Source organism: Zootoca vivipara, chromosome 13 (assembly GCF_965207765.1).
Source record: "Zootoca vivipara chromosome 13, rZooViv2.hap1.1, whole genome shotgun sequence".
Classification (NCBI taxonomy): Eukaryota; Metazoa; Chordata; class Lepidosauria; order Squamata; family Lacertidae; genus Zootoca; species Zootoca vivipara.
In genome coordinates, this window is record NC_142596.1 from 31,127,200 (window position 1) to 31,153,108 (window position 25,909).

Genomic DNA, 25,909 nt, shown 5'->3' on the forward strand with positions numbered 1-25,909 from the left:
TCCAACAAGGTCAAAGCTACATGACCATGCCTGGTGAAAAATCAAGAGCCGAGGAGAGGTGGAGGGAAAGTATCAGCGGCCAAGGCTGTGTTGCAAAGCTTCATCCTCATCCTCTCTCCCTCTCTGTGGCTCAAGGGAGATGCTAAAGTGAGGCAAAAGCAGCTTAAAGTATTCAAGACGCCCAACGGAGGTGTGCATGTTCCGTGTAAAGAGTCAACATAACCTTGCTTAGAGCACCTTTGCAAAAAAGAAAAATAAGTTAATCTATTTATACATTTACACGCAAAGCATTCATTAGAGGGCTACAGCAGGCAGTGCGAGTTCTGACATCACATACTTTGCTGCAAAAGAGGAAATGAATCACCGAGCGGAAAGAAAAGAGGGCACAGGGTTGCATATGCGAATCCGCTTCATAGATGCACATTTATAGATAACTGCTATCGTTTTAGGAAGAAGATAAGAACAGCTCTGCTGGATCAGGTCAGTGGGCCGTCTAGCTCAGCATCCTTGTGGAAACCATCTGCCCCAGTGGGAAGCCTGCAAATCCAACAGGAGCACAGCATCCCTCTTCCACTCAGGATTCCCAGCAACAAGACATCAGAAGACCCTGGCTGCTGAATCAGGCAAAATGACCCCATGTTCCCCCCCCCCATTGGCAGTGCCAGATTACTAAATAGGCAGAGTAGGCATCGGACTACGGCCCCCAGGCCTTTTAGGGGGCCCGTGGCAATGGATCAAAATAATATTGATTTGATCTTGAAAGAAAACAGCAATCAAGCTTTCTTAGTTTTAGGTCGGAGATAATTTGCGAGGGCCCCCCTGACATTTTGACAGCCTAGGGGGGGGGTCTCCACAGGGTTTAACCTTGCACTGTTCCCAGAGCTACAATTCCCAGAATGCTTAGCAGTCAATCCCTCTTCCCAGGGAACTCTGGGAGCCTGCCCTTAAGGAACTGCAGCTCCCAGAATTCTTTGGGGAAAGCTGTGAGTATTTAAGTGGCATCATAGTCCTTTCAATGTATGGGGTGAATGTGGCTCAGGAAAAAAGCATCCAAAACAGCCTCCCCCAACCTGGTGCCCTCCAGATGGGTCAGGCAGTACACCTGTGCTGGCTGGGGGGCCGATGGGAGTGGTAGTTCGGAAAATCTGGAGGGCACTAAGTTGGGAAGGGCTGGCCCACAGAATCTAAAGGAATGTCAACCCAGGTTTTGGATAATCAGACCTCTCCCCATCTCTCTGGGCACCTCAGCCCTCTGTATCTCTTCCTCTCCAGTTTTCTGCTTTTATAGCTTTTCAGCTTTTGCTTTTTATTATAGTTTTTAAAAAGAATAACAGCAGAAAATGGCTTGGGCTGGAACGCTCTGCTCCCTGACAGCCCTGACAGCTTCATCAGGCAGCCATTTGAAAAATTCCCTTACAGTCCTCAATGGCAATCAGATATTCTGGGGTCAGTGGAACTTAATATTCACCCAAGATTCCTCCCTCCCCCTTTTGCCTCTTTTTTAAAAAAGAGCAAGATGGATTATTTTAGCCTTACTGCAAACCTAGAAACATTACCCAAAATATAGAGGGAGGGAGGGAAGGAAGGAAGGAAGGGGAAAGCAAGCCACATCTCTCTTCCCTTCTCAAAGAACAAGAGATGCTGGGCGGAAACTGTCAAAAGCAAAAGAAATTAATCAGAAACAGCTCCTGAAAATTTCTGAGTGGCCACAGTTTACATTTGTTACCAGCAAACACAGAAAACGTCTCCATCTGCAATTCCCTAGGAACTCATATTCTTGAATGAAGACATGCTGGTTAGGGGGGTGGGGGCTAGAATTAAATGGGCGGCTTTTTCAAGCTGCCTGTTCTAACTTCAGAAAATGAATCCCATCAGGACGGGGATGCTGAGAGCATTTGGGGGCCCCTGAGAAAATATGAAGCTGCCCATCCTAATCCTTGGAACTGGATAGAATTGCCCCCGTCTTTCCCGCTCATGAATTCTTCCACTGACGAACTCTGGGCTCATCCACAATTACCTTTCGCCCCATGCTTTCTAGGCACAGGTCTGAGATCTAAAGCTCAGTGTCTGAGCACTTCCCCACCCTCTGCTGCTTTCCCAGGAAAACTGGCTCTTTAGCGCTAAATCGGAACAAATGGCAGTTCTGGTTTCTCATGGATTGCTGTTTGCTCCAATTCAGCAGTACAGAATGGGTGTTTGTGGGGAAGTGGGGGAAAGCACTCAGACATGGAGCTTTAAAGCACAACCTGTGCCTAGAAACATGGCACAAAAAGAAGTCTGGAAGAGGCGATAGTGACACCTGGGATCCAGCTGCAGGGTTCACTCCCTGCTCCCCAGTTTCTTCCTCTACGCTCCCTTCTGGTTTGGCCACTTAAGCAGTGGCAAAATCCAAGGCATTCATTTGCATATGCTAATGTATACATGCTGATTCAAGCATGGTCGTACCTTGGAAGTCGAACAGAATCCGTTCCAGAAGTCCGTTCGACTTCCAAAATGTTCAGAAACCAAAGCACGGCTTCTGATTGGCTGCAGGAAGCTCCTGCAGCCAATCAGAAGCCGTGAAAGCCCCATCGGACATTCGGGTTCCAAAGAACATTTGCAGAACATTTGCAGCATTCAGGAGCCAAAACATCCGAGTACCAAGGCATTTGTATAGAAATAAGGACTATCCTTTAATAAGAAATACAACAGAGAGGGTTCATATGTTATGTTTTCAAGATTCAATATGGTGATAAAAATGGGCCTGCTGTTCTACCTATTTATCTAATTAACCTTGTTGCGGTCAAAATTAAAGATGGAAGGATCTGCTCATTTTGGCTCTCTGTTCCAAAAGAGAATGGATCCAAAAAACCTCTGAAGGGCACCAGGTTAGGGGAAATCTGGGATAGAATCCATGGCTTTTTAAAAGGAAGTCATTCTCATTTCCTGCACTCACACATTCCCCAAGAACAGACTAAAGTTTTCACTCCCTGAAGGAGCTTACTCTGACGCTTGGCTTTTTCCATGGGACACCCAAATTTCTTGGAAACAGGAAGGAATGTTTCCACTCTTAAAAACAGGTGAAAGTTCATGGGAGCGCCTCTTCTTCGTCTAAGCTGGTTTTGCCTAGCCCAGCTCTGAGGCCGCCCCACATCCCATTTGGCTTGTGAAATCCAACCACATTAACTTTCAGGGTGGCTACAGGTCTGCAGACTTTGGAGCCATCAAATGCTTTGACTTCCCGTTTCACGATCAAATAAAAATCCCAAGGTTGGCCGTTCCCTCCCTGATGCCTCACTGTGGTTTTGGATCTTCTGGTAAAAAAAAACCCCTATCCTTCCTCCCTTTCCACAACTGAAGTGGAAGTTTTGTGCTTTACAGGGACCCATTTAAAAAGAAAGAACACACACACACACACACACACACACACACACACACACACACACACACACACACACCAAATAACACACACGCTTGACTGCATGGGAAAGGTTTAAAAATGCTCCTGGAACTCAGATCAGCGATGCTTGATGGATTCGGGCCTGCCAATTCTTATGTGAAAAGGCCTGATCAGCACCTCTCGGGCCAATGTCCAGATCATAGCTTTGCTTCCCACTGGATTTTGCAATTCTCTGAATATCTACTTATGTTCTTATATTAGACAAATTCAGGCAGCTAGACTGGTGACTGGGAGCGGCCGCCGAGACCACATTGGCTCCCAGTACGTTTCCGAGCACAATTCAAAGTGTTGGTGCTGACCTTTAAAGCCCTAAACGGCCTCGGTCCAGTATACCTGAAGGAGAGTCTCCACCTCCATCGTTCAGACGGGACACTGAGGTCCAGCGCCGAGGGCCTTCTGGCGGTTCCCTCACTGCGAGAAGCAAAGCTACAGGGAACCAGGCAAAGGGCCTTCTTGGTAGTGGCACCCACCCATCAGAGGTCAGAGAGATAAACAACTACCTGACATTTAGAAAATACCTAAAGGCAGCCCTGTTTAGGGAAGTTTTTAATCTATGATATTTGATGTATTTTAATGTTTGTTGGAAGCCGCCCAGAGTGGCAGGGGAAGCCCAGCCAGATGGGCGGGATATAAATAATAAATTATTTATTCATTTATTTATTTATTATTATTATTATTATTATTATTATTATTATTATTATTATTATTATACCTCTCTTTCAAATCAGAACCAGTGAAGGTGGTGAAGGTCCTGTGTGCAGGGCCGGCTCATCGTAGACCCCCGGTGGCGCAAGGCACCATGGCGCCGGCCCGCCAGGAGGGCGCCGCGAGCTGCGCCCGCCCGCTGGCCGGCCGGCCTGCCGGTCCACTGCGCAGCTGCGCGCGGCGCCCACCTGCCCACCGTGCTGGGAAACAGGGCGGAAGGGCACCGGAGAGATCCGGCGCACCATGGCGACAGGGGCGCTTAAGACGGCGCTGCCTGTGTGAGTGCCTGGAGGCGGTTGGAGGATGGATGGTGGCTAACAGATTGAGGTTGAATCCTTACAAGACAGAAGTACTGTTTTGGGGGGACAGGAGGCGGGCTTTTTTTTTTTTTTTGCACACACTCACACACCCTTTCTCTGTCCTCCATCCCAGAAAGCAAGAGGCAGGATCAGAATTCAAGGACGCATTCTGTGCTTGTGTGTGCATATGCCTCCAGAAATTCACATGCTGAAGCTAAGTACCTAGTCCTCCTGGTGCTACCTGGTCTTGTATTTGCCAGGCCCACAGTAAACCGTAGCCAGTAACTTTCCACCAGTTACTTGAATCAACTGGGCTGATCTTTCTACCTTCTGCATCTGCAGGATATTCCGAAAAGACAACAGGCAGCTGAGGAAGTCTTCCGACAGGGCTGGGTTGCTGGTTACATTTAATGGGGCCTCATCAGCAGAGTCTTAAGTTTCAGGACAAGTGTTGCCAGATGCTGGACCAGGGGCAAGAGAGGCAGGGAGCTCTGTCAGAGCCATCTACCTGCCTTGGTCCCTGTTGGGCCCTTTTGCAGGTCACCTCCCCCCACCCCACCGGTTCAACGCCAAGAACTGGAGCTTTAGATACTGATGTGATACCATTCTCACTCCCCCTTTCTCCTCCTGTGACCTTTGAATCACACCATAAATCATCATCGCTTCTCGCTGTGGCGGAATCGCCTATCGGAGCCCTCTGACACCGCTTGGCGCTCGCAAGGGCAAGTTCCCTTCCTGCTGGGAAGACAACTCTGGAAATGGGAGCTCGCTTGCACACTCCAAGTTGGCTCTGAAAAGGACACACACACACACACAACCCTCCATCTCCATCACAGGCTAATGTGCTTCAGGTGTCTCTCATTATGGGGCTGGAGAAACAAGGAAGGGGAAGAAAATGATACAGAGGAGACCAGGAAGTGTGTGTGGGGGGGGGGGGGGTTGCAAGCTGCAGTCACCAATCTTGACCAAGGATTCACCCTCTGCATTCCTAAGCTGCATATACACTAAACATTTAGAGCCCGTTTCCCTCCAAAAAAGTATTCTGGGAACTGTAGTTTGTTAGGGGTGCTGGGAATTGTAGCTCTGCCCACAATTCTTTGGAGAAGCAGGTAAAAGGTAAAGGTGAAGGACCCCTGACATTTAAGTCCAGTTGCGAACGACTCTGAGCTTGCGGCACTCATCTCATTTTACTGGCCGAGGAAGCCGACGTTTGTCCGCAAACAGTTTTTCTGGGTCATGTGGACAGCATGACTAAGCCACTTCTGGCGAACCAGAGCAGCGCACAAAAACGCCCTTTACCTTCCCGCCGGAGTGGTACCTATTTATCTACTTGCACTTTGACGTGCTTTCGAACTGCTAGGTTGGCAGGAGCAGGGACCGAGCAACGGGAGCTCACCCCGTCGCGGGGATTTGAACCGCTGACCTACCGATCAGCAAGCTCTAGGCTCAGTGGCAATAGAAGTGCTTTAAATCTGCTTTAAATATATGTTTTGTATGCAACCTTGGAAAATTGATAGATGATAGATAGATAGATGATATATATTTCCAATGTCACAAAAGCAGAGCAGAGAGGCTACATACCGATACTGTATGTTTTAAAGTGTTTTTAATGCTGCATTTTATATTGCTATAACCTGGGACCATCTGGCGAGGGGTGGGTAATAAATCTAATAATAATACGGAACAGCGAACTGGCTTCGTAATTTCTTGATTCCAGGTTTTTAATGGAGGGGAGCAGCTCCACCAGCCTCCGCCTCTGCTATGCTTCTCTTTCCCTGCTTGGTTCAAGATCAAAAGCCCAATGTTGGGTCAGGCCAATGGGCGATCTCGCCGCATTGGCACACTTGCACAAGAGGCGCAGCCGGGATAGGTCCCTACTTGATTGTTCCCCAAGGTGTTCACAAGAACCAAACCAGCTGCGCTCCCTCCCCCTCCCTCCCTCCTTCCCTCTCTCCCTCCCTCTCGCTGGGCTGTAACCAACTCACACGCCGCCTCCGGGGATTGGGATGTCAACAGCTTGCATAACCCCAACATGCAGAAAATGCCTCTCCTTTGATCGGCCCACCAACCTGTCAACATGCCAAATTTAGCCCTCTCCATTTTGCGCTGAGAGAAATGGTTGGTGGATGTGCTCATCAACCCCAATGACTTGCGGAGAGTGCAAGCTGTCCTGGGCTTTGGTGACCGAATCATCTACCTTTTGCATCTTATTTTTCAAGAAAAAGAGGTGCCGGAACTCACCATGAACGCCTCCCTTGTTCCCTTATAATGGAAATGGTGCCCATTTGAGAGGTGCAAGAACTGCACTCTAGGGAGTTCTGCCTGAAAAATAGCCCTGCCCTTTGCCAAGCTGGTGCCCTCCAGGTGTTTTGGACTACAACTCCCATCAGCCACAGCCAGCATGGCCATGTTTTGGAACGTAAGAATGTTTGAAGAAGAGCCTGGTTTTTGGATCTGTTCAGTAGCCTGTCTAGTCCACCATCCTATTCTCACAGCGGCCCAGCAGATACCCCCATGGAAAACCCACAAGCAGGACCTCAGCATGTGCCCTCTGCCTACCTGTGATTCCCATCAACTATTATTCGGAGACATATTGCTTCTCTCAGTGGACACAGAACAGAGCCATCCTGGCTAGTAGTCACTGAAAGCCTCATTCTCCATGAATTTATCTTGTCCTCTTTTAAAGTCACCAGACTACGCCCATCAGCCCCATCTAGCATGGCAGTGAGAGTTGGCATTTAAAACATTGATCCTTGGAACGGACCTATCACAAGCTGGGGTTGGACTAGATGACCCTTGAGCCCCTTCCAACTCCACAGTTCCATGATTCTAAGTCAAGCTTCTTCAGCTTGATTGCCCAAACTGTGATGCTCTAGTGCTTTCCTCTGACAAAGCACCAGGAGATTTCAAGGGAAGCCAAATGGTGGAGCTTAGTAGAAATCTGAACCAGGGAGTAACTGTCACTTCAGGAAGAGGTAGTAGGAGGTCCCTCGGAGGCAAAAAGGCTTGCTTGGCTATCGATTACTGCGGAGTGTGCCATTTCTTGTGAAGCAAGCCACACAGAGAAAGAGGAAGATGAAGCTCAGTGGTCCTATTGGCATGGGAGTCAATCGGCTGCCAATTCCTGCATCTGAGCCAGGATCTATTGACAAGTGTAAGTAATGAGGGGGTTCATACGCTGACACACCCCAGAGAACGCCTCGTCAACGCTCGGATCAATGCCGTTTATTGAGCCCTCATCATATCCCCCGATGGCTGGCCCCACCCTGCTCCCTGGGAGACGGTAATTGGGGGGTTCATTTCATTTCCAGGGCTATCGATGTTCACTCTGTCAGGACGTCACCCAAGACAACTTGTCACTCAGAATTACAGTGCAAATTAAATGCAGAAGGGTCCCCTTTGGCAATGAGACGGGGATGCTTACAGATCCATTCGGCAGATATTATTCCCCTTCCTCTCTTGCAATCTAAGAAGCGACTTGGCTGAGGACTGAGGCTGGGGAGGAGCTTGGAGGAGCATCATCAAGTTTGGAGCATCACCAAGGGGGGCTGAGAGCCACACAGAATTGACTAGTTGGATTCCACATTCAGGAAGTTCTCCCCAGTAGGAAAGAAGGGAGGAACCTGCATCACATAAGGAGAGGCCTGCTGGATCAGGTCAATGGCCCATCTAGTCCAGCATCCTGTTCTCACAGGGGCCAAACAGATGTCCCATTCTCTCCCCTCCTGTGGTTCCCAGCAATTGGTATTCAGAAGCATTGCTGCCTCTAGTTGTGGGGGCAGAGGACAGTCATCAAACTAGTAGCCACTGATAGCCTTCTCTTCCTCCATGAATTTGTCCAATCCTCTTTTAAAGCCAGCCAAGCCACATTGTGGGCAAATCCCACTGGGAATTAATGGAACAAGAAGCCATGCCAATTTTCTGCATCCATCACTCAAACCTCTTGGTCTGGCTACGAATCAGGATCTCTAGACTTGAGTCTTGCCCACCAGATGTTGTAGACTACAGCTGGCTGGGCTTGATGGGCGCTGTGGTCCAAAAACATCTGGAAAGCACCTGATTGAGAAAGGGGGTTCTGCTTTCTCCATGTTTCCCCACTTACCAGGAGCATCTTCTAGCTCAAAGCCCAAACGTTGGCAGTTTGCTGGAAGAGGCGCTGTGTTCTCAGCACGAAAGGCTAATTCAGCTTGCAAAAAGAGCTCAGCGGCTAAGCATTTGGCCGTGGCTTTAAACCCAGCCCTCCCAGGCGCCTTCATTCCCCCAGACATTTCCATTTTGGGGAGGGAGGTAATAGAGAGTTAGACTGTAAGGCTTCATAGAGGGAAAGGAAGGGAGATGGGCTCTCAAAGAAAGCTCCTCACACTCAAAAGCAGGTTTGCCGTCAGTCATGGTATTTACCGTGTTTCTCACATTTTAAGACGTGCCTATAAAATAAGCCAGGGCACGATTTTCATGCATTGAAAAAATATAAGAAATACCCCGAAAATAAGCCGCAGTGCTAAGTGCAGTTCTGGAGGGCCTCGCCAAAACACCCAGCAGCGCGCGTCGCGTGGAGCCCCGAGCCAGCGGGACCCAGCTGAAGCGCCGACAAAGCGCCCGGCAGCGCCACACAGAGCGCCCCGAGCCGCAGGAGGAGGAGGAGGATTCAAAGTGCTACAGAGCAATGCTGGGTTCCGCTGGCTCAGGGTGCTCCGCGTGGCGCTGCTGGGCGCTTTGTCGGTGCTTCAGCGGGGCGCGCTGCTGGGTCCCGCTAGCTCGGGACTTCACACGGTGCGTGCTGCGGGCCCCGCTGAAGTGCCGACAAAGCGCCCAGCAGCGCCATGCGGAGCACCCCGAGCCAGCGGGACCCAGCAGTGCTCTGTAGCACTTTGAATCCTCCTCCTCCTGCAGCTTGGGGCACTCTGCGCAGCACTGTCGGGCGCTTTGTCGGCGCTTGAGCAGCAGCAGCAGCAACGTACCGCTTAGTAAAATAAAATAAAATAAGACACCCCAAAAAAATAAGCCATAGGCTTATTTTCTTGAGTAAAATAAATATAAGACGGTGTCTTATTTTATGAGAAACACGGTATATGTCCTGCCAGGCAGGGGCTGTAGCTCAGTGGTACAGAGCAGCTGCTATGCATGCAGAAGGTCAGAGTAGTCAATACTGAATTGTCAGTATAAACAGCAGTGAGTTAAACAGAGCAGTGGCCTGAGCTGGTGGAAGGCAGCTTGCTGTGTTCTACAGTCACATAGTTCTGCCCTTATTCAGAATCATGAGGACTAGAATCTCACTTTATTTTTAGGATATGTAGGGCAACTGCGCAGCATACAGAAGTTCCCAGGATCAATCCCCAGCACTTCCAGTTAGGGTTGGAAAACGACTGCCTGTCTGAAACCCTGCAAATCTTCAGCCAGGCAGCGTAGACCATACTGAGCTACATGAGCCAATGGTCTAACTTGGCATCGGACAGCTTCAGAAGGTGGTGGTGATAAACTGGAGGGAATAGGCTACATGCTGGCTTTCAACCATCCCATCTCTCCCAAATGCCAAGTATTGGCCCAGTGAGAAGCAAGTATATCACTCATCAGGGCCTATTGTGAAACCCAAGAAAAGCATGCTGGATCAGGCCAGTAGTTCATCTGGTCCAGCATCCTGCTCTCAAAGTGGCCGGCCAGATGCCTGTGAGAAACCCTCAAAGCAGAACCTGAACACAAGAGTCCTCTCCCTCCCTGTGCTTTCCAGCAACTGGTATTCAGACATACCGTATTACTGCCTCTGACCATGGAGGCAGAACATACCATCTACTCCTCCATGAATTTTCCACTTCTCTTTTAAAGCCATCTAAGTTGGTGCCAGCTGACTGTGCATTGTGGGCAACACCAAGTGGAAGATATTTCACATTACAGTATATGTTAACTTGTCCCCTATATGCAGATCCAAGGAGGATCTTTCTGAAACCCCTGTTTATACAGGATAGCAGGCTCTCCCCAAGTGAGAGGCTTCAGTGACACATAAGGTGGCCCCTTTTGCTCTGGAGGCAGAGAGAGAGAGAGAGAGAGAGAGAGAGAGAGAGAGAGAGATAAGGAAGCAGGAACTGGATAAAAAATAGTTGTAAACTGCAAGGGGCAGAGTACTAAATTAAAACTCAGTGTAGACATAGAGGCCTCCTTGTTATTGGATACATTGCGTTATGTTTATTGTTTTTATTTGCAGGTGTCATATTTTAAATTGATTGTGACTGCATGGAATTGTTGTGGCCTTTGGCTAGTACAATAAACTTATTTTGATAGTTAAAAAAACAACACTAAGTTGATGGCCATCACTGCCTCCTATGGAAGAGAGTTCCACAGTTTATCTTTGCTCTGCATGAGGAAGGATTTTCTTTTCTCTGTTTGAATGTTGCAGGAAGAAGTCTGCAAGTGCAAAAAGGGATGTCTGAATCGCACACATCAAGCACAAAGCGGGGCATGTCAGGACCTGGCTCTTCCCCCAAAATAGCTATAGATGCTCCTGCTGTGGCTGGAATGCAGGGTGCGCCAAGAGGGCATTTATGGGTCTCACGGTAGTAAATCAATAGCAGCCGGGTCAGACTTCCCCCATCTGCAAGGATGCTTAACAAGGTCACCTCCGTATTCTCCGCAGATTAATGAGAAGAGATTACTAATACGGCCCAAGTGACAAGCAAGTATATTAACGTAATTCACCTCTTGCTTGTAATCAATTTGCTCTGGTAGAACAGTTGCAGCTCTTTTTTTAGGGAGGGGGGATGCCAGGGAAAGTTTAAGGGCTATTCCCCAAAGCTCTTCCAATAAAGGCCACCCCCTCATCCCTCGCTGTTGAAACTGTGGGCCAGAAACTTCAAGAGTTTTGGCAGAAATGCAGGGCCCAGTTTGTCCTGGGGTTGAACTCTAAAATTAGCAAGGAAGTAGGTTCAATATAAGCATTTTCAAGGAAATTTTTGAATGTTCCCCCTCCTCCAAGTTATGGGGCATACTGCCCATTAAAAATCCCAATTACATAAACATCAATTTTATACAAAAATTTTGTATCCAAAGGAGAGAGAAAGAAGATTAGGTGGCAATAAAGAAGCAGTCAAGTTTACACAGCCGGTTTTCAAGCTGCAGATTTCATGCAAACCTGTGTCCCCTTTTGGAGCAATGCAGACATGGCCTTCCTAACTCTAGACAGGTGGACACATTCTCTCATCCAGCGAGGCCATTCTGATATCTTTTAGCTCAAACTCTCCTATTTAGCTCAAAAAGCAAATGGCTACGTTTTCCACTGGGTCTCTAAAATTCTTTGAGAAGGAGGAGATAGAAAGAGAGCCCGAGATGGCTCCCCAATGTGACCTTGCTTTCAAAGATGGCTTTAAGGAATTGGTTTCAAATTTGGAGAGAGGCCTCCAGTTCGGGGGGGGGGGGGGAGAGCGGGCTGCAGAAATGGAGGTGGGTGGGGAAGAAACAGACAACCACAACCTACTGCTGATGGGCTCTCCACACAGAAACAGACTCCCAGAGTGCTTTCAAAAGCCATTTAGGAGCTTAAATCCTGGTATTAAACCAAGCCTTTCATTAGGCAACTTCTCAATCCCCACCCAGGCTTAATACACTGAAAAAAAGTTCTCTCTCCCTCTCCCCCACCTCCCCATTTGACAAAAGGTCAGTCATACGCTTTTAAGCCGCCTCTCCAATTAACTTTTTCTGCCTCCCTGGCCCAGCCCAACTTCCGCCAAGTAGCCCACTTCCTTCTCCGAGCAAATGGGGCATAATTATTATTTAAAAATAATGATTTAAACGTGCGCGCATGCACACATACACACACTGCAGGCTTGGAACAAATGTTTCAGGAAGAGCTTCCCATTTGCCTGCAGCTAACACCATTACTGGCGACTCTTGCTCTCCTGACATCTCTTGACTTATAAAGCTGCCAGGTTTTGAGGGAAAGCGATGATGGGGGAAGACGTATCAGCCAAGCATCAGAACATGAAGAGGTGCCTCTTCTACCTTTCAGGGTTTGGACCATTGTGCTGTCCTCGCACCCAAGAGGACCAGATCCTTTCACATCTGTAGGGAAATCAATCAGTCCACTGAGAAAATGGACCCAGCTTTTCAGAAACCTGGAGGAGTGGATAGACAGAGGTCATCTCTCCCCCCTCCGGCGCGCTTTCCCATAACACTACAACTCATGGACTTCCATAAAAAAAGCACTTCTTCGTGCAGCGTTTAATTCAACTCTGGAACTCACTCCCACATGAGGAAGCGAAGGCCACCGACTCAGATGGCTTTAAAAGAGGACTAGACCATGGATAGGCAGATTATGGTCCGGGGGCTGGATCTGGCCCAATCGCCTTCTAAATCTGGCCCGCGTACGGTCCAGGAATCAGCGTGGTTTTACATGAGTAGAATGTGTCCTTTTATTTAAAATGCATCTCTGGGTTATTTGTGGGACATAGGAATTCGTTCATTTCCCCCCCAAAAAATATAGTCCAGCCCCCCACAAGGTCTGAGGGATAGTCTGAGGGAATTTGTCTAGTCCAGGAGTCAGCAAACTTCTTCATCAAGGGGCTGGTCCACTATCCCAAATAGAGCCCTGGGTGAGGGGTGGGGGGAGGAGGGGCCCAAATAGGTCATGGGCTGGCGTAGGGTGGGGGAAGCCACAGGGAGCGGGGACGGGATACCTCATGGGTTGCTACAGGATGGGTCTCTAGATGCTGCTGGACTACAAGTCCCATCAACCCCGGCCAGCATGGCCAGCGGCCAGGGATTGTGGGAGATGTAGTTCAGCAACATCTGATGGAGCACCAACTTTGGCAAGGCTAGCAGAGCCTTCCCTCATCGGAAGGTGTTCCAGCCCATTAATCATTTTCGTTGCCCTTTTCTGCACTTCCCCCCCTTAGCTCTGAGATATCCCTTTTGAGTCAGAGCCACTAGTAATGCATATGGGATTCCAAACTTGGCTACACAATAGATCAGCCTTTGCCCTCCAGATGCCCTCCAGATGTTTTAGACTACAACTCCCATCAGGGTGTTTTGTTTTTGTTGTTTGTTAAAAAAAAACCCCACAACAACACCAGATTTTGTTTATAACTCCCTGCCTTAATGGTTTTGTTGCTTTCCCCCTCATCCCTCCCACTGCACAAAGAATTGTCTTTTTCAGAGAGCCAACTACTACAATCCCAAGATCTCTTTCCCAGTCATACCCTATATTGTTGGTGAATATGCAGAATAGGGATGGGTGAATCTGTCAATTTCATTTTCTCACTTTCCCAGTGTTACATTCTCTACATTTCCACATCAGTCTGCAAATTCAGCGATACTTTAGCACAAATTTCTCCCAATATAGCCATTTTCCAGTGCATTTTTGTCCACTATACAAATTTGCAAACCAATTTTCCTAAATAAAGTGCACCTTTGTGCATTATTTCCCCTATTATATGCAGTTTTCATGCACACTTTACAATAGTATATGCATTTTTGTACACATGGCTTTGCTGGTGAACTGAATTGCAAAATTCGGAGAACTGCAAATTTCAAAGGAAGGCTGTGTGTTTAAGTATCATTTTGGAAAGTGTGAATCAGTTAGGTTAAACATTAAATGCAAACTGAATTTAATTTCTCCCCCTTCCCTAACAGTTAGAGTTCATTTTTTTTCTGAGTGTGTGCCACTTTGCAGTTACATTAATTATCATCTGCTACTTTCCTGCCAGTGTGCTCTGTGCAGAGAGATTTTGCTGGTCCATTTTGGGTTTCACTATCCCAAGTAAATGGGCACCACCTGCACTCACACATTTGGCTATATCACTGCTCACTCCTGACTTCATTATGAAGGTGGTATGCAAATAACCATATATATATATATATATATATATATATATATATATATGCGCTAAGTCTTACCAAATTCTTCAGGCCTCCCCAAAAATCCTACAAATGCTTCACCTGAGACAGAAATCCAAATTTGCTTTTACGTTTTGCTTTAGAGAGAGAAACTGCTTCTGGTAAATGGCACAGGTTAAGGCCTGCCTGCTGTTTGTTTATGCCTTATGATAGCAGAGGAAACATTCTGCAGACTAATGATGTTCAAACTCTGACATGCAGGGAAAGACAAGCACAACAGGCTCCACCTTTGGAATTACAAAACAAACAAACAAGTTCTCCAAGTGCTCCAAGGACAGAAGCAAACTATGATACTTCATATCCCAGGAAAGCTGGAGAAAGAGTTTCGAGAGGGAATGTGTTCCTTTCTTCACCAGCAGGGAATCAACTTAAGGGTCACATCAGTATGCGTCGTTTATTTAAACTGTTATTCTTCAAAACAAAATAAACACACACACACACACACACACACACACACACGTATGAAGATAGTTTGCACTGGGCCATGTTCTTCTGGGAAAGGACTGTGCAGACTTTTAGACCACACATGGTTCTTCTTCACGTAGAAGTGTCAAGCACAACCAAACCTCTATATCTCTGAAATCAGACATGCCTTGCATTTAATATTTTTTCAAATCCTGGGGCCAATGGTAGGGATGAAGCCAGGGAGACCAGCAGTAGGTGGAGCCAGGGCCAATGAACCACCCCAAATAAACCAGATGTTAAAAGCCTGGATTTTAAATAATAATCCAGCACTCATGTCTGCACCAGGCAAGTCTATCTAGGGCGAGAAATCCACAAATTGTGTACTACAGTACAGAAGGTCCTTTCCCAAATGCCACCTGCCTCATCGCAGATGATGGGGAGATCTGCAGAAGAACATTTGAAGATGACTTCAGCATAGAAGTGGCACAGGCACTGAGGTCCTCTTCAAAGGCCTTTCCTGCAGGTGGCATCACTGTGCAAGATGAATAGATACTCATTCAAACAGCTGGGTCTCAAACTGTGGGCAGATTTAAATGGGACTTGTTGATACTAAAATAAAACGGGCACGTCCAGGATAGCGGCCACCAAACTCAGACAAAAGAAAAACAATTAGGCTATGTCAATGTTGTGTTCATCAGCCAAAGAGAGTCAGAAAAGGTGGGGGAAAGACAACTCTTGGAAGTTTTCATGCTCGTTGTGAAAGAGGAAAGCCTCCATCGATTGCATCCAAGGCTAGCCTCCGATGATATTTTGATGACAAATGCATTGTGTGTTTAAAGATAGTTGGTTCTCTTTCCTTTCTCCAATGTTGCCCTAATATAATATGTTTGCTAAAGAAACATCCAGGCAACCGTCAGACAATGGCGTACAGAGAGCAAAACTTAAATGCTGATGACATTTCAACGGCACAGACTAAGACTCGGTATCTATAGAAATCTATGCATTGGACCAAATCCAAGTGTTCACACCCCTGGGTGGGAGTCCCTTGCCCTTGCCAAAGGAGACAAAGCAATAATTGATTAGTTCAGGGCATGGCAGTTGAAGACTCTTATCATCACGGGCCCACAATGCACTGCTGCTTCACTTATCAAATGGCAGCTCGGGACTAGAGAAAGCTCTTCCGATTATCAAGGGTGGCAAAGTGATGCCACTTAATTGGTTGGCAGCTATGAATAGAGGATGCTGGACTAGATGGGCCAATGGTCTGATCCAACAGGCTTCATCTTGTTCAGCTGGCTATGAGTAGCAAACAACTAAACCCCCACCCATTTTAAAATGCAATTATTGATCACCTAGACCAGCCTTTACCCAGCCTGCTGCCCTCCAGATGTTTTGGGCTACAAAACAGCTGGTGTTTCTTGAGAGAGCCTTCTTGGTGATGGCCCCAAGAAACTCTCTTCACACAGAGATGCTCCTGGCACCATCTTTTCAAAGCTGCTGGAGAGAGACACATCGTCCCCCTGGAAAACTAAAGAATTGAGTTTCCTTTCTCCCCTGCGATGTGCTGTGGGGATTATGACTGGGACCTACCCTGAAATAATAATAATAATAATAACAATAATAATAATAATTCTCTTATAAAAATTCTTAAGTTATGTTGTTCTTGTTACCACATTGAAAGGAAAAGAACATGAGAGGCTGCCTTAACATCCATCTGGCTCAATATTGCCTATGCACGGACTGGCGCCAGCTCTGCAGGATTCCAGGCAGGCAACATTCCCTGCCGTACCTGCAGACACCAGGGATAATCCGCATGCAAACCATGTTGCTGTCCTTCCTTGATGCTGCTTTATATAGAGTCAAACCACTGGTCTACCATGCTCAGTATGGCCTGCACTGACTGGCAGCTGTTTTCTGGGATTTCAGACACGGGCCATTTCCAGCCCCATCTCGAGAGACTGGGGGTTGAGCCTGGGACCTTCTGCATGCAAAGCAGATGCTCTATGGCCCTTCGCCTGAAAGCCAGCTTCCTTCTTCCCCTGCCTCTACATTAAAGAGTTAAAGGGTTTCGCAACCTAAAGATTTACTTCTGGCATTCTAAACCACCTGTTTCTTTTGTTATTTAACAAAGAGCACAAGTTCCCGTAGAGGTAGCGCAGGGAAACGGGAATCAAAAACATGTCCGCAGAAAAAAAAGAGAGAGATGCTCCTATTTTGCTTTTGTTGGTTTTATATATTCACCGACTGAAATAACTTCTACTTGAAAGGATGCCAGGTGCCAGTCATAAGCCAAAGATATACGAAATCTAAGAGTCGGAGCCACCAAACTCCAACTGGGATTAACACTGCATGAGAAAATACAAAGAGGGTTATATTGCAAAGAAGCAGTTTGTTGCTCGACATATTTCCCCGCTGTTTTTTTTTTTTTTGAAGAAACAAAAATGTACTTAAGATGATGAACAATTCCACAGGTGCCTCAGGGCCCCAAGATGTTGGCAATTAAAAGCTATTGGCACCGGTTTGGGGTTTCTTGGCTTAGTCAACTATTTCAGAAATGTTGACACTGCTGCAAAAGATTCCCAGGAGCAAAAAAGAGGAGCTCAACGTTTGTTCTTTCCCCCAATACATACACGCACACCCCAAATTTAAATAGCACCTGCAATCATATGTGATCTCAAATACAACCCAATTAAGAAACATGTTGTTTACTCTCTGCCAAAAAGGAGGGGAAGAAGAAGAAGGATAAAACAACAGGAGTTCAGTAAGCGTAATCATGTGGAGGGCTATTTTTTGCTTATTAGGTGGTGCTGTGGGTTAAACCACTGAGCCTAGGGCTTGCCGATCAGAAGGTCAGCGGTTCGAATCCCTGTGACGGGGTGAGCTCCCGTTGCTCGGTCCCTGCTCCTGCCAACCTAGCACTTCGAAAGCACATCAAAATGCAAGTAGATAAATAGGAACTGCTCCAGCAGGAAGGTAAAAGGCGTTTCCATGTGCTGCTCTGGTTCGCCAGAAGTGGCTTTGTCATGCTGGCCACATGACCTGGAAGCTATACGGCGGCTCCCTCGGCCAATAATGCGAGATGAGCGCGCAACCCCAGAGTCGGTCACGACTGGACCTAATGGTCAGGGGTCCCTTTGCCTTTTTATTATTATTATTTAAAGGGGTTGCTTTCTACACATTTCAGTCCAACCGAAGTTTTCAGCAATTTCAATGAGAGATTTGAGCGTGTCTTTGCTTAAACTTTTCCTTGATGAAACCAATCAGGTTTTCAGCACAGTCCTATGCATGCTTCCAGTGAAAACCACTGGTTTCAAAAAGGGCATATACCCAGAACACACAGGACTAGAGCCTTAAAAGTAGTTAATGTTTGTTGCCTTTCAACCCTCCTCCTTTTGCATCAAAAATAATGCAACTGCTCACAGCTGGCTCCATCACAACCACCAGCTCCACCTTACATGTCTAACTGATCTAGGTGCAGCTGGGCACAATGAACCCTTGAAAATATAAGTTCAACCCAGGAGCCAAGCAAACGGTTTATACTCATTCTTAACATTTATCTTAGGATAGCCCCATAGCTACTAAAACAATGCTGCGGTTTTAATTAAATGCTATTATCATTATGAGCCAAGCCCATTACATTTACCTCGTCGTTCGTGTTTTGGTTTTAATCAGACTTGTCCCTGTAGCATTACAGGTCGGCACAAATCTAAGGAGTGAGATTAGAATTACCGTAATATTTTTTTGTTCCATCCAGTAGAACACACAAAGAGACATAGCTGTCAAGTTTTCCCTTTACTCGCGAGGAAGCCTATTCAGCATAAGGGAATTTCCCTTTTAAAAAAGGGAGAACTTGACAGCTATGCACAGAGAGAGAATCGTGCAAGTTATACTTCCTTGAAAACTGCAGCGATAGAAGCAAAATCCGAGTTGTGCAGAAAGTGCCTTTATGGTTCAATTGACTTCCAAGTTAGAGTTTCTCAGCAAAGCCACAGATTTCAAAATAACAATTCCTGCAGAAGGTATTAGACCACGACCCATTTGTAAGACCTAGGGTAAGCTGTCATCATGTTAAAACCCTAGTTTTAGGAATGTGTACAATTAAAAAAAATATTGGCCATGAACCAGCTAAAGGCTTACATGCCGTGCAAGCTTAGCTGGCAACAATGAGTCCCACTGAAATGAGTGGGGCCTACTTGGAGTAAATTTGGGGATCTAGCTACTGCATATTTGATGGGGAATAATGGGGTTGAGTTAGCAGCTAATTTAAATGAGACCTCTTGTTTCCCATGGGATTTAGTCAACGATTGCCTTTACATGGATCAGACCCATTACTCTGATTTGCTCCAGAGGAGACAGGGCGGGTTGGGAAGAAAACAGGTCCGGTCACATAAAAAGGTAGCCATTTTAAAGTCTTTGCTTTTTGCCCCATTCCTTCCCCCGTCTAAGATAATGTACCGGATACAATAATTGACTTCTAAGAAGAGATAAATCTGCTCCAGACATTTACCCAGCTGGCCAAGAGATGAAGGTTTAATATTAAGCATATGAACAGTAGCCAGACATTCTCAGAGCTGGGCTGCCTAAAGAGAGTTCGTTTGTGCTATTAGAGCGTTATATCTCCCGGATCAATTCCACCTCATCACAATTTAATTGCATAAGGGACCCAACTCAGATTTTGCACAATGCCCGTCTCCTCGCTTGCACTAATGTTTTCAGGTGCTAGAAAATATCAAGTTTTGCAATACTTTTTAAAGATACTTAAAAACACCGAGGGTTCATACATAAGAAATGAAAACCAGTAATACACCCCCCCATGTGTACTAGAGCACCCTTTCAAACATATGCAGACACTAATTATATTAATTCCTTTAACTTTAAAAGCATATGCACATTCATGTCACTTGATAAGATGCACAAGTATGACATAATAGTTATGTTTACCAAAACCAGGGGGAGCTGTGTGTGGGGAAGGTTTTTTTTTTTTTTTACAAAGGTTAGTTGTCAGAAATTTTTTTGAAGAAGAAGAGTTTAGATCTTGTTAATTTTCCATTACGTGCCCTCCAGATGTCTTGCAGCAAGATCTGTTGTGTGTTTGCTAGGAGGCACAACGTATTGAGTTCCAGGGAACTTGCTTTCAAATACACAATATGAGGACTGCATCTTTAGTCCACAGTAACTTAGGCAAATTTTGCCTATAGGGCGGTATAGAAATTTAATAAATAAAAATAATAAGCGACACTTTTCAACAAAACTTATATTTACAACGATTACCACCCCACATTAAAAAGCTGCAAACAGTTAAACCTGCATTTCAACCCAGAATTGCCCAGGTTGTTGTTTTTTCAAGGGCCTTCTGCAGAAAGTCAAATGAGATTGTTGCCTCCAAGTGTTTTGTTGAAAAGAAAGGGCATGCAATTGTTCTTCTCTTGGGGTTTGTGCAGCGGATGCTCCCAAAAGATTAGGGTCTTTGCCATCTACTCCAAAGCTAAAGTAGAGGTGGCAGCACTCAGGATAACTGCTTCTGCATCATTATTGCTTCTTTCCAACAGCCTGGCAGGAGTAGAAGTCCCATAGCCCTCACACCAACCAAAATGACGCATATCTTTATAGGTTCACATTTGCTTCCCTTTTCAAATCTCCCCCTTCATACTGTTCCACCACCACCACCACCACTGCTGGCCTTTAGATTGTAGACTCTTTGGGGCAGAGACCTGCTTTGTTGTGTAACATTGCCCTTCCAAGCATCCATGGAATACATAGATCAGGACACATACATACATAAATAAAGCTAGGCTAAACACATACACACAGATCTCCCAGCATTTAATTTTCTATTTTTAATCTGTATTTCTTAAAACACAAGCCTGCCAAAAAGCCAGCTGAACTCCGGGATTCCATCACGACCCCAACAGGAAAGGAGCTCAGCTGGCAAAAAAAGAGAACCAAATGGATACCAAATAACAGAAACAAATCACTTCTCTTGGCATTCTCTTGCAAATGCCCCACTTGATGTGGGAACTGTGTGATTCCACTAATGCGTTCTTGCGTGCCATTTTTTTTTGGAAATTCTTATCAATGGGACTTGTGCTGGAAGATTTTAAAGTGGATCGAGGCCATTGTACATTGGCAAGACTCATGTCAGAATGCCATTAACCACAGAGGATGCCCAAAGCAGCTGATGTTCCCTTTACACACACAAACTCACTTTCTGCTAGGGAGATGGGCTGGCTCTTAGTGGCTGTGAAGGTGAACCAATGCGGGTGGGAAACCCTATGATTCCCCAGAGACATATACAAAGTGAGGATGCAAAGGAAGGATGGGGAAAATTAGATACACTTTAATCAGGCTCATTCTAGCATGGAGGTCCTATCCCTGTGTCTCCCAAAAAGGATGCTTTGTTAGTCTCCGGTCTCCAAAGATCTTGAAGATTTGCTTAATTGTGATGGTCTTTCTCAAGACAGGAAGGACACCAAACTCAGCTTAAACAGTGGTTTCCTATGCCGTTGCTGCCACTGGAGGCTTCGCTCAAAAGTCCCAAAAGATGCAAAAATTTAAAGTGGGGGAAAGAGGGAAGAGAAGAAAGGAAGGAGAAGAAAGGAAGGAGGGGTGAAGAAAGAGTGTCAGCCGGGGGAACTTGATGGGCTCGTGATGTCAGTCTCACTGCGGTTCGAGTGGGGAAATATCGGCAAGAACAGAAACTTTTCTGCATCGTATTCAAAAGAGATATTTGAACATTTGGGAGCTGGGCAGGTGCCCTGGTCTAAGGACACTGAAACAACCCCAGCTCATTTGTTTTAAAGTTTGCGATTTGCCTTCCAGGCCACAGGAGTCCTGCATGAAAGGGCAGCACCTGAACCCTGATAAATCGCTTTGGGGATTTTTTTTTTAAAGCATTTTCAATAGTCGGTCAGCTTTTGTTACCTTGGTCTTTGTGAAATCTAGACCCCTTTGAAGTCCATAAAGGCAGAGTCTCTGCCATTGACTTCAAACGAGGACAGCCTTCCACTCGGAAAGTTAAGAGTGTCTTTCATACCTTATCCCATAATGGAAAGTTTCATAAAAGAGGCACAAAGGTAGGGAGATGGTAACATGAAGGGAGAAAGACCGGCGAGCTCATCCGGTGTAAAAAAAAAAGAGTCTTGCTCGTGTAATTTGGAGTGTGCAGTTGGCTGTTAAATTTGTGGCCTGTGCGCACTGACTACGGAACAAGAATACGCTTTTTAGGAAACTCTGGAGACAATGGCGACCCAAACATTTGGGAAATATTTTGATGAGTACACCATCCGGGAAAGACAGCCCTAATATGGAAAGGATTTATTGGAATTCCTAGAGGGAGGGGGGGCAACAGCTGTGTTTTAATTTGGATTAACAAACATATTGTACCAGCAGTTTGCCAGCTCCAATACGTTGATCCAAAATTTACCTCCATCGTTAAACAACACTTTGGGTCTGTTTGAGGTTGCATTCCACTTATAAGTTTGTGTGCTGAACAGGGCAAGCTCTGTGTCACAGTGGGGAGCAAATGATCAAAAAAAAAGGATATCCCGTATTTATTTATTTTTAGTTTCTGCCTCTCCTCACATCCCAAAAGCTCAGAGATTTAAGCAGTTTAAAAAAAAAAAAGGTTGAAGTTAGATCAATAGTTTGTGTTGCAATCTAGTTAATTGGGGGCAAAATTCCCCGCCCATTCAAGCCATGATTCTTATTGGCAAAGAGGAAATTTCAACCCCAAGTACTAGCTAGTTCCAGCTCAAAAATAGGATTGACCATTACTTCGGGTTAATTAATACAGTGGTGCACTGTTCTGAAATCATATGGCTAGGTGAAGCATGAAGGGTGGGCTGTTAAAGGGATGCTCAGTGGTAGAGCATCTGCTTTGCTTGCAGAAGGTCCCAGGTTTAAACCCTCCACATAGGGCTAAGAAAAAACCTTCAGTCTGAAACATTGGAGAACCACTGCCTGCCAGTGTGGGCAACACTGAGCTAGGTGGACCAGCGGTCTGACTCAATGCAAGGCAGTTTCCTGTGTGCCAATGTTGATGCCTGCCTGGCATGCTCAGATTCATTTCTGACCTTTGGGTGGGTGGGTGGGTGGGTGGGTGGGAGGGCTGTAGCTCAGTGACAGAACTCAAGATTGACACGCGACAGACAGCTTCCAGTTCATTCCCTCCCTGGAGCCCCTCGACGGTCAACTGCTGCCAGTCAGTGCAGACAGTTCTGAGCTAGATGGCCTGACTCTGTGGTTCCATGCTTTCTGATTTCAGGAGGGAGGTTGAGAGGGTGCGAAACTGATCATCCTGATACTCAGGCTATTCTATTCCACACCCACACACGCAGGACAATGGGCTGCTTTAAAATGTCTGTTTCATCTCATCCCAGAGTTGTGAACAAACTCTGATCTGGTCGTAGCAAAGTGGAAAGAGAGGGCTTCAAAGATAGAGAGATAGAAAAACGAAATGCAACGGACTCGTCTTAGGGACATGTGACTGCCTGCCTGTGCTGGGACTCAGAGAGACACCCTTGGTGTGTGTGTGGGGGGTCATAGGAGCCAAATCCTAGGGGCCGAGGTCTCTTCGCCACTCACCCCAAATAAAACATCGGGCGGGACATACCTGGGGCCCCCAATATTTTATTCAAGTTGGCACCCTAGTGTGTGCTTGTGCGCGCACGTGTCGGGTGCCCCCTAAAACCTCGGGAAGGGGTAGGTGGAGACGGAGGCACCTGCCTTACCTGTACCAAAGCAGCCCTTTCTCGTAGCACCTGTCGAAGAAATGCGGCTCGGCCCCGACGGCTCGGACGTCCGGGTGGATGCGCAGGAACTCCAGCAGCGCACGGGTGCCGCCTTTCTTGACGCCCACGATGATGGCCTGCGGAAACTTTTTACTCCCAAAGCCGTTGACCACGGGCAAGGCTCCTCCGGCCGACGGGCTCCCGATCCGGCCGTCCACCCCGTCGTTGTCCTCCTCTTCTAGCCTCGCCCCGCCGGCCGCCGACTCCTCGTCCTCCCCGCCGGCGGCGGCGGCGTCCCCGGCCAGTCCCGGGAGCAACAAGAGGAGCTTGTGCGGGGGGTTCCCTTCGTCGTGAGGCTGCGCTTGTCGAATCAGGCCCGTTCCCCCCGGGCGTAAGGGCTCGCAGGAGCCGGTGAGGCAGTAGAAGAAGTAGCTGAAGAGCAGCAGCATGGTGAGCAGCAGCGGGGCGCGGGGAGGGGCGCGCGCACCCAGCAGCCCCCCGACGTGCGCCCGGAGATGCCCGCCGCGGCTACATCCCATGGGGGGCCGGCCCCGGGGGACGCGGGACCACGGCGCCGCCACCCGCGACAGCGGCAGCAGCAGGAGGAGGAGCGCGGCCCGGAGGGGACATCGCTCCTTCGGGGAGCCGCCGCCGCCGCCCCGGGAAAGGTCCCCCCCCTCCCTCGGCTCCCTCGGCTTCTTCTTCTCGCTCTCAGTCTCAGCCCAAGTGGAGCCTCCGCCCGCCTGTCCTCGCCCAGAAGGTCCCCAATTCTTCTCTCCCCCCCCACGTCTCCTTCCTCACCAAACGGAGGAGTCCCCCCCTCCTACTCCGCGAGGAGAGTCAGCTGCGCCCTCCCCCGCCTCTCTCCCTCCCGGCACCATTCAGCAGGCTCCGGTCACTTTCACACCCACCGCTGGCACCGCCCCCTCGAAGGGCTGGTCACTTTCACTTCGCGCGGCTCCCGAGGAAGACGCCGCGCCGGGAAACGGACTAGCCCAGAGTCCCTCGGAGAGGCGCGGCAGGAGCGTCTGTCATCTCCCCGGGAACCCCAAAGAGCGGAAAGAGGCGACAATGGGCGCCTGCTTGAGTAACCGTGCGCGCGCGCGTAGGATCGGGTGCTGCGAGGCTGGGTTTCCATGCGCGGGGGTAAAACACCGCTGGTTTTAATTTTATTTTTAAAGAGCGGTTACTTCCCAGTAAGTATGGAACGGGCCCCTCAAACTTTGCAAATTCGTCAGCTAGCCAAGGAGACGCGCGTTTCAGCCCGAGCTCAGGCAGGCTTCGTTGGTTTCAATGGGGGAGCCTTCCCTCAAGTAGATACAGGCTTGCAGCCCCGAGAGTGGTCCGGAAGCGTCGACATCGGAAGTTTGTAACAGATAAAGAGCACAGCGAAAGAACTTACTGTTTAGATTTTTCGTACGGTTGAATTATTTCAGAGTGCATCACCATGAGACGTGCAGGGTGCTATAGAGGACAACTCGACCTTCCTTCACTAGGCTAGGGGTGCCACAAGATGGGGTTGGACTGGGACTGGGGTGACAGGAGTTGTAGTTCAGCAACATCTGGAGGGCACTGGGTTGGAGAAGGATGGAGTAATAAAAGCCAATAAAAGCCAAGGTATCACTGACCCGCCACCCCACTCCCAATTATGGAAGGGGCATTTTTCTCTCTTGCCCACTTACTTTGACCCAGATACTAGACATTCAGTGAAACTGGACGTAGGCTCAGGATTGGTGCCAATTGCTCAGTTGAGGTGGGGGTGGATGCGTGGTCCCTCCAGGCATTGCTGGACTCCAACTCCCACCAACCACACCCACCATGGCCAAAGGTCAGGGGATGATGGGAGTTGTAGTCCAGCAACATCTGGAGGGCCACAGGTTCCCCAGCCTTTAGCTGAATCCTGGATGCCTTTTGGTATTGGGCACATCAGCTAGAAATTAAAGACTTCTTCAGGCAGCATAGGGGCCATCTCACACCAAAGATTGTGGGTGCCCACAATGAAGGGCTTCAACATTGCCTGTTGACTTGGGGGGTGCAGCCCCACAGATATATTATTGTGGGTGCCAAAGCACCCACGGTCCCCTGAAGTTGGCTCCAGTGTCAGTCAGCACATAGTTCAGCTATGGAACTTAGTCCTGCAGGGGGCAGTGATGGCAACCCACTTGGATGGCGTTAAAAGAGGATTGGGCAAATTCATGGAGGAGAGGGCTACCCGTGGCTGCTAGCCACAATGGCTCTGCTCTGCCTCTATGGGCAGAGACAGTCATGCTTCTTAATACCAGTTGCTGGAAACCACAAGAGAGGAGAGTGCTGTTCAGCTCAGTTCCTGCTTGCAAGTTTCCCACTAGTGTATCTGGTTGGCCACCGTGAGAACAGGATGCTGGACTAGACGGGCCATTGGCCTGATCCAGGAGGCGCATCTTATGTTCTTAAATTTAAACATCTATTGACCT

The 25,909-nt window shown here is 47.7% G+C and overlaps 1 protein-coding gene across 1 annotated transcript in view; it reads right to left on the bottom strand.

The window, feature by feature from the left end:
* The window catches only part of HS3ST6 (heparan sulfate-glucosamine 3-sulfotransferase 6), a 75,277-nt gene extending 50,996 nt beyond the window's left edge, over positions 1-24,281 (bottom strand). The window contains exon 1 of the mRNA XM_035132329.3: positions 23,457-24,281. Within this exon, the coding sequence (XP_034988220.3) occupies positions 23,457-23,995 (539 nt within the window). The 5' untranslated portion in view covers positions 23,996-24,281. The remainder of the gene's footprint in view (positions 1-23,456) is intronic.
* Positions 24,282-25,909: the final 1,628 nt, after the last annotated feature.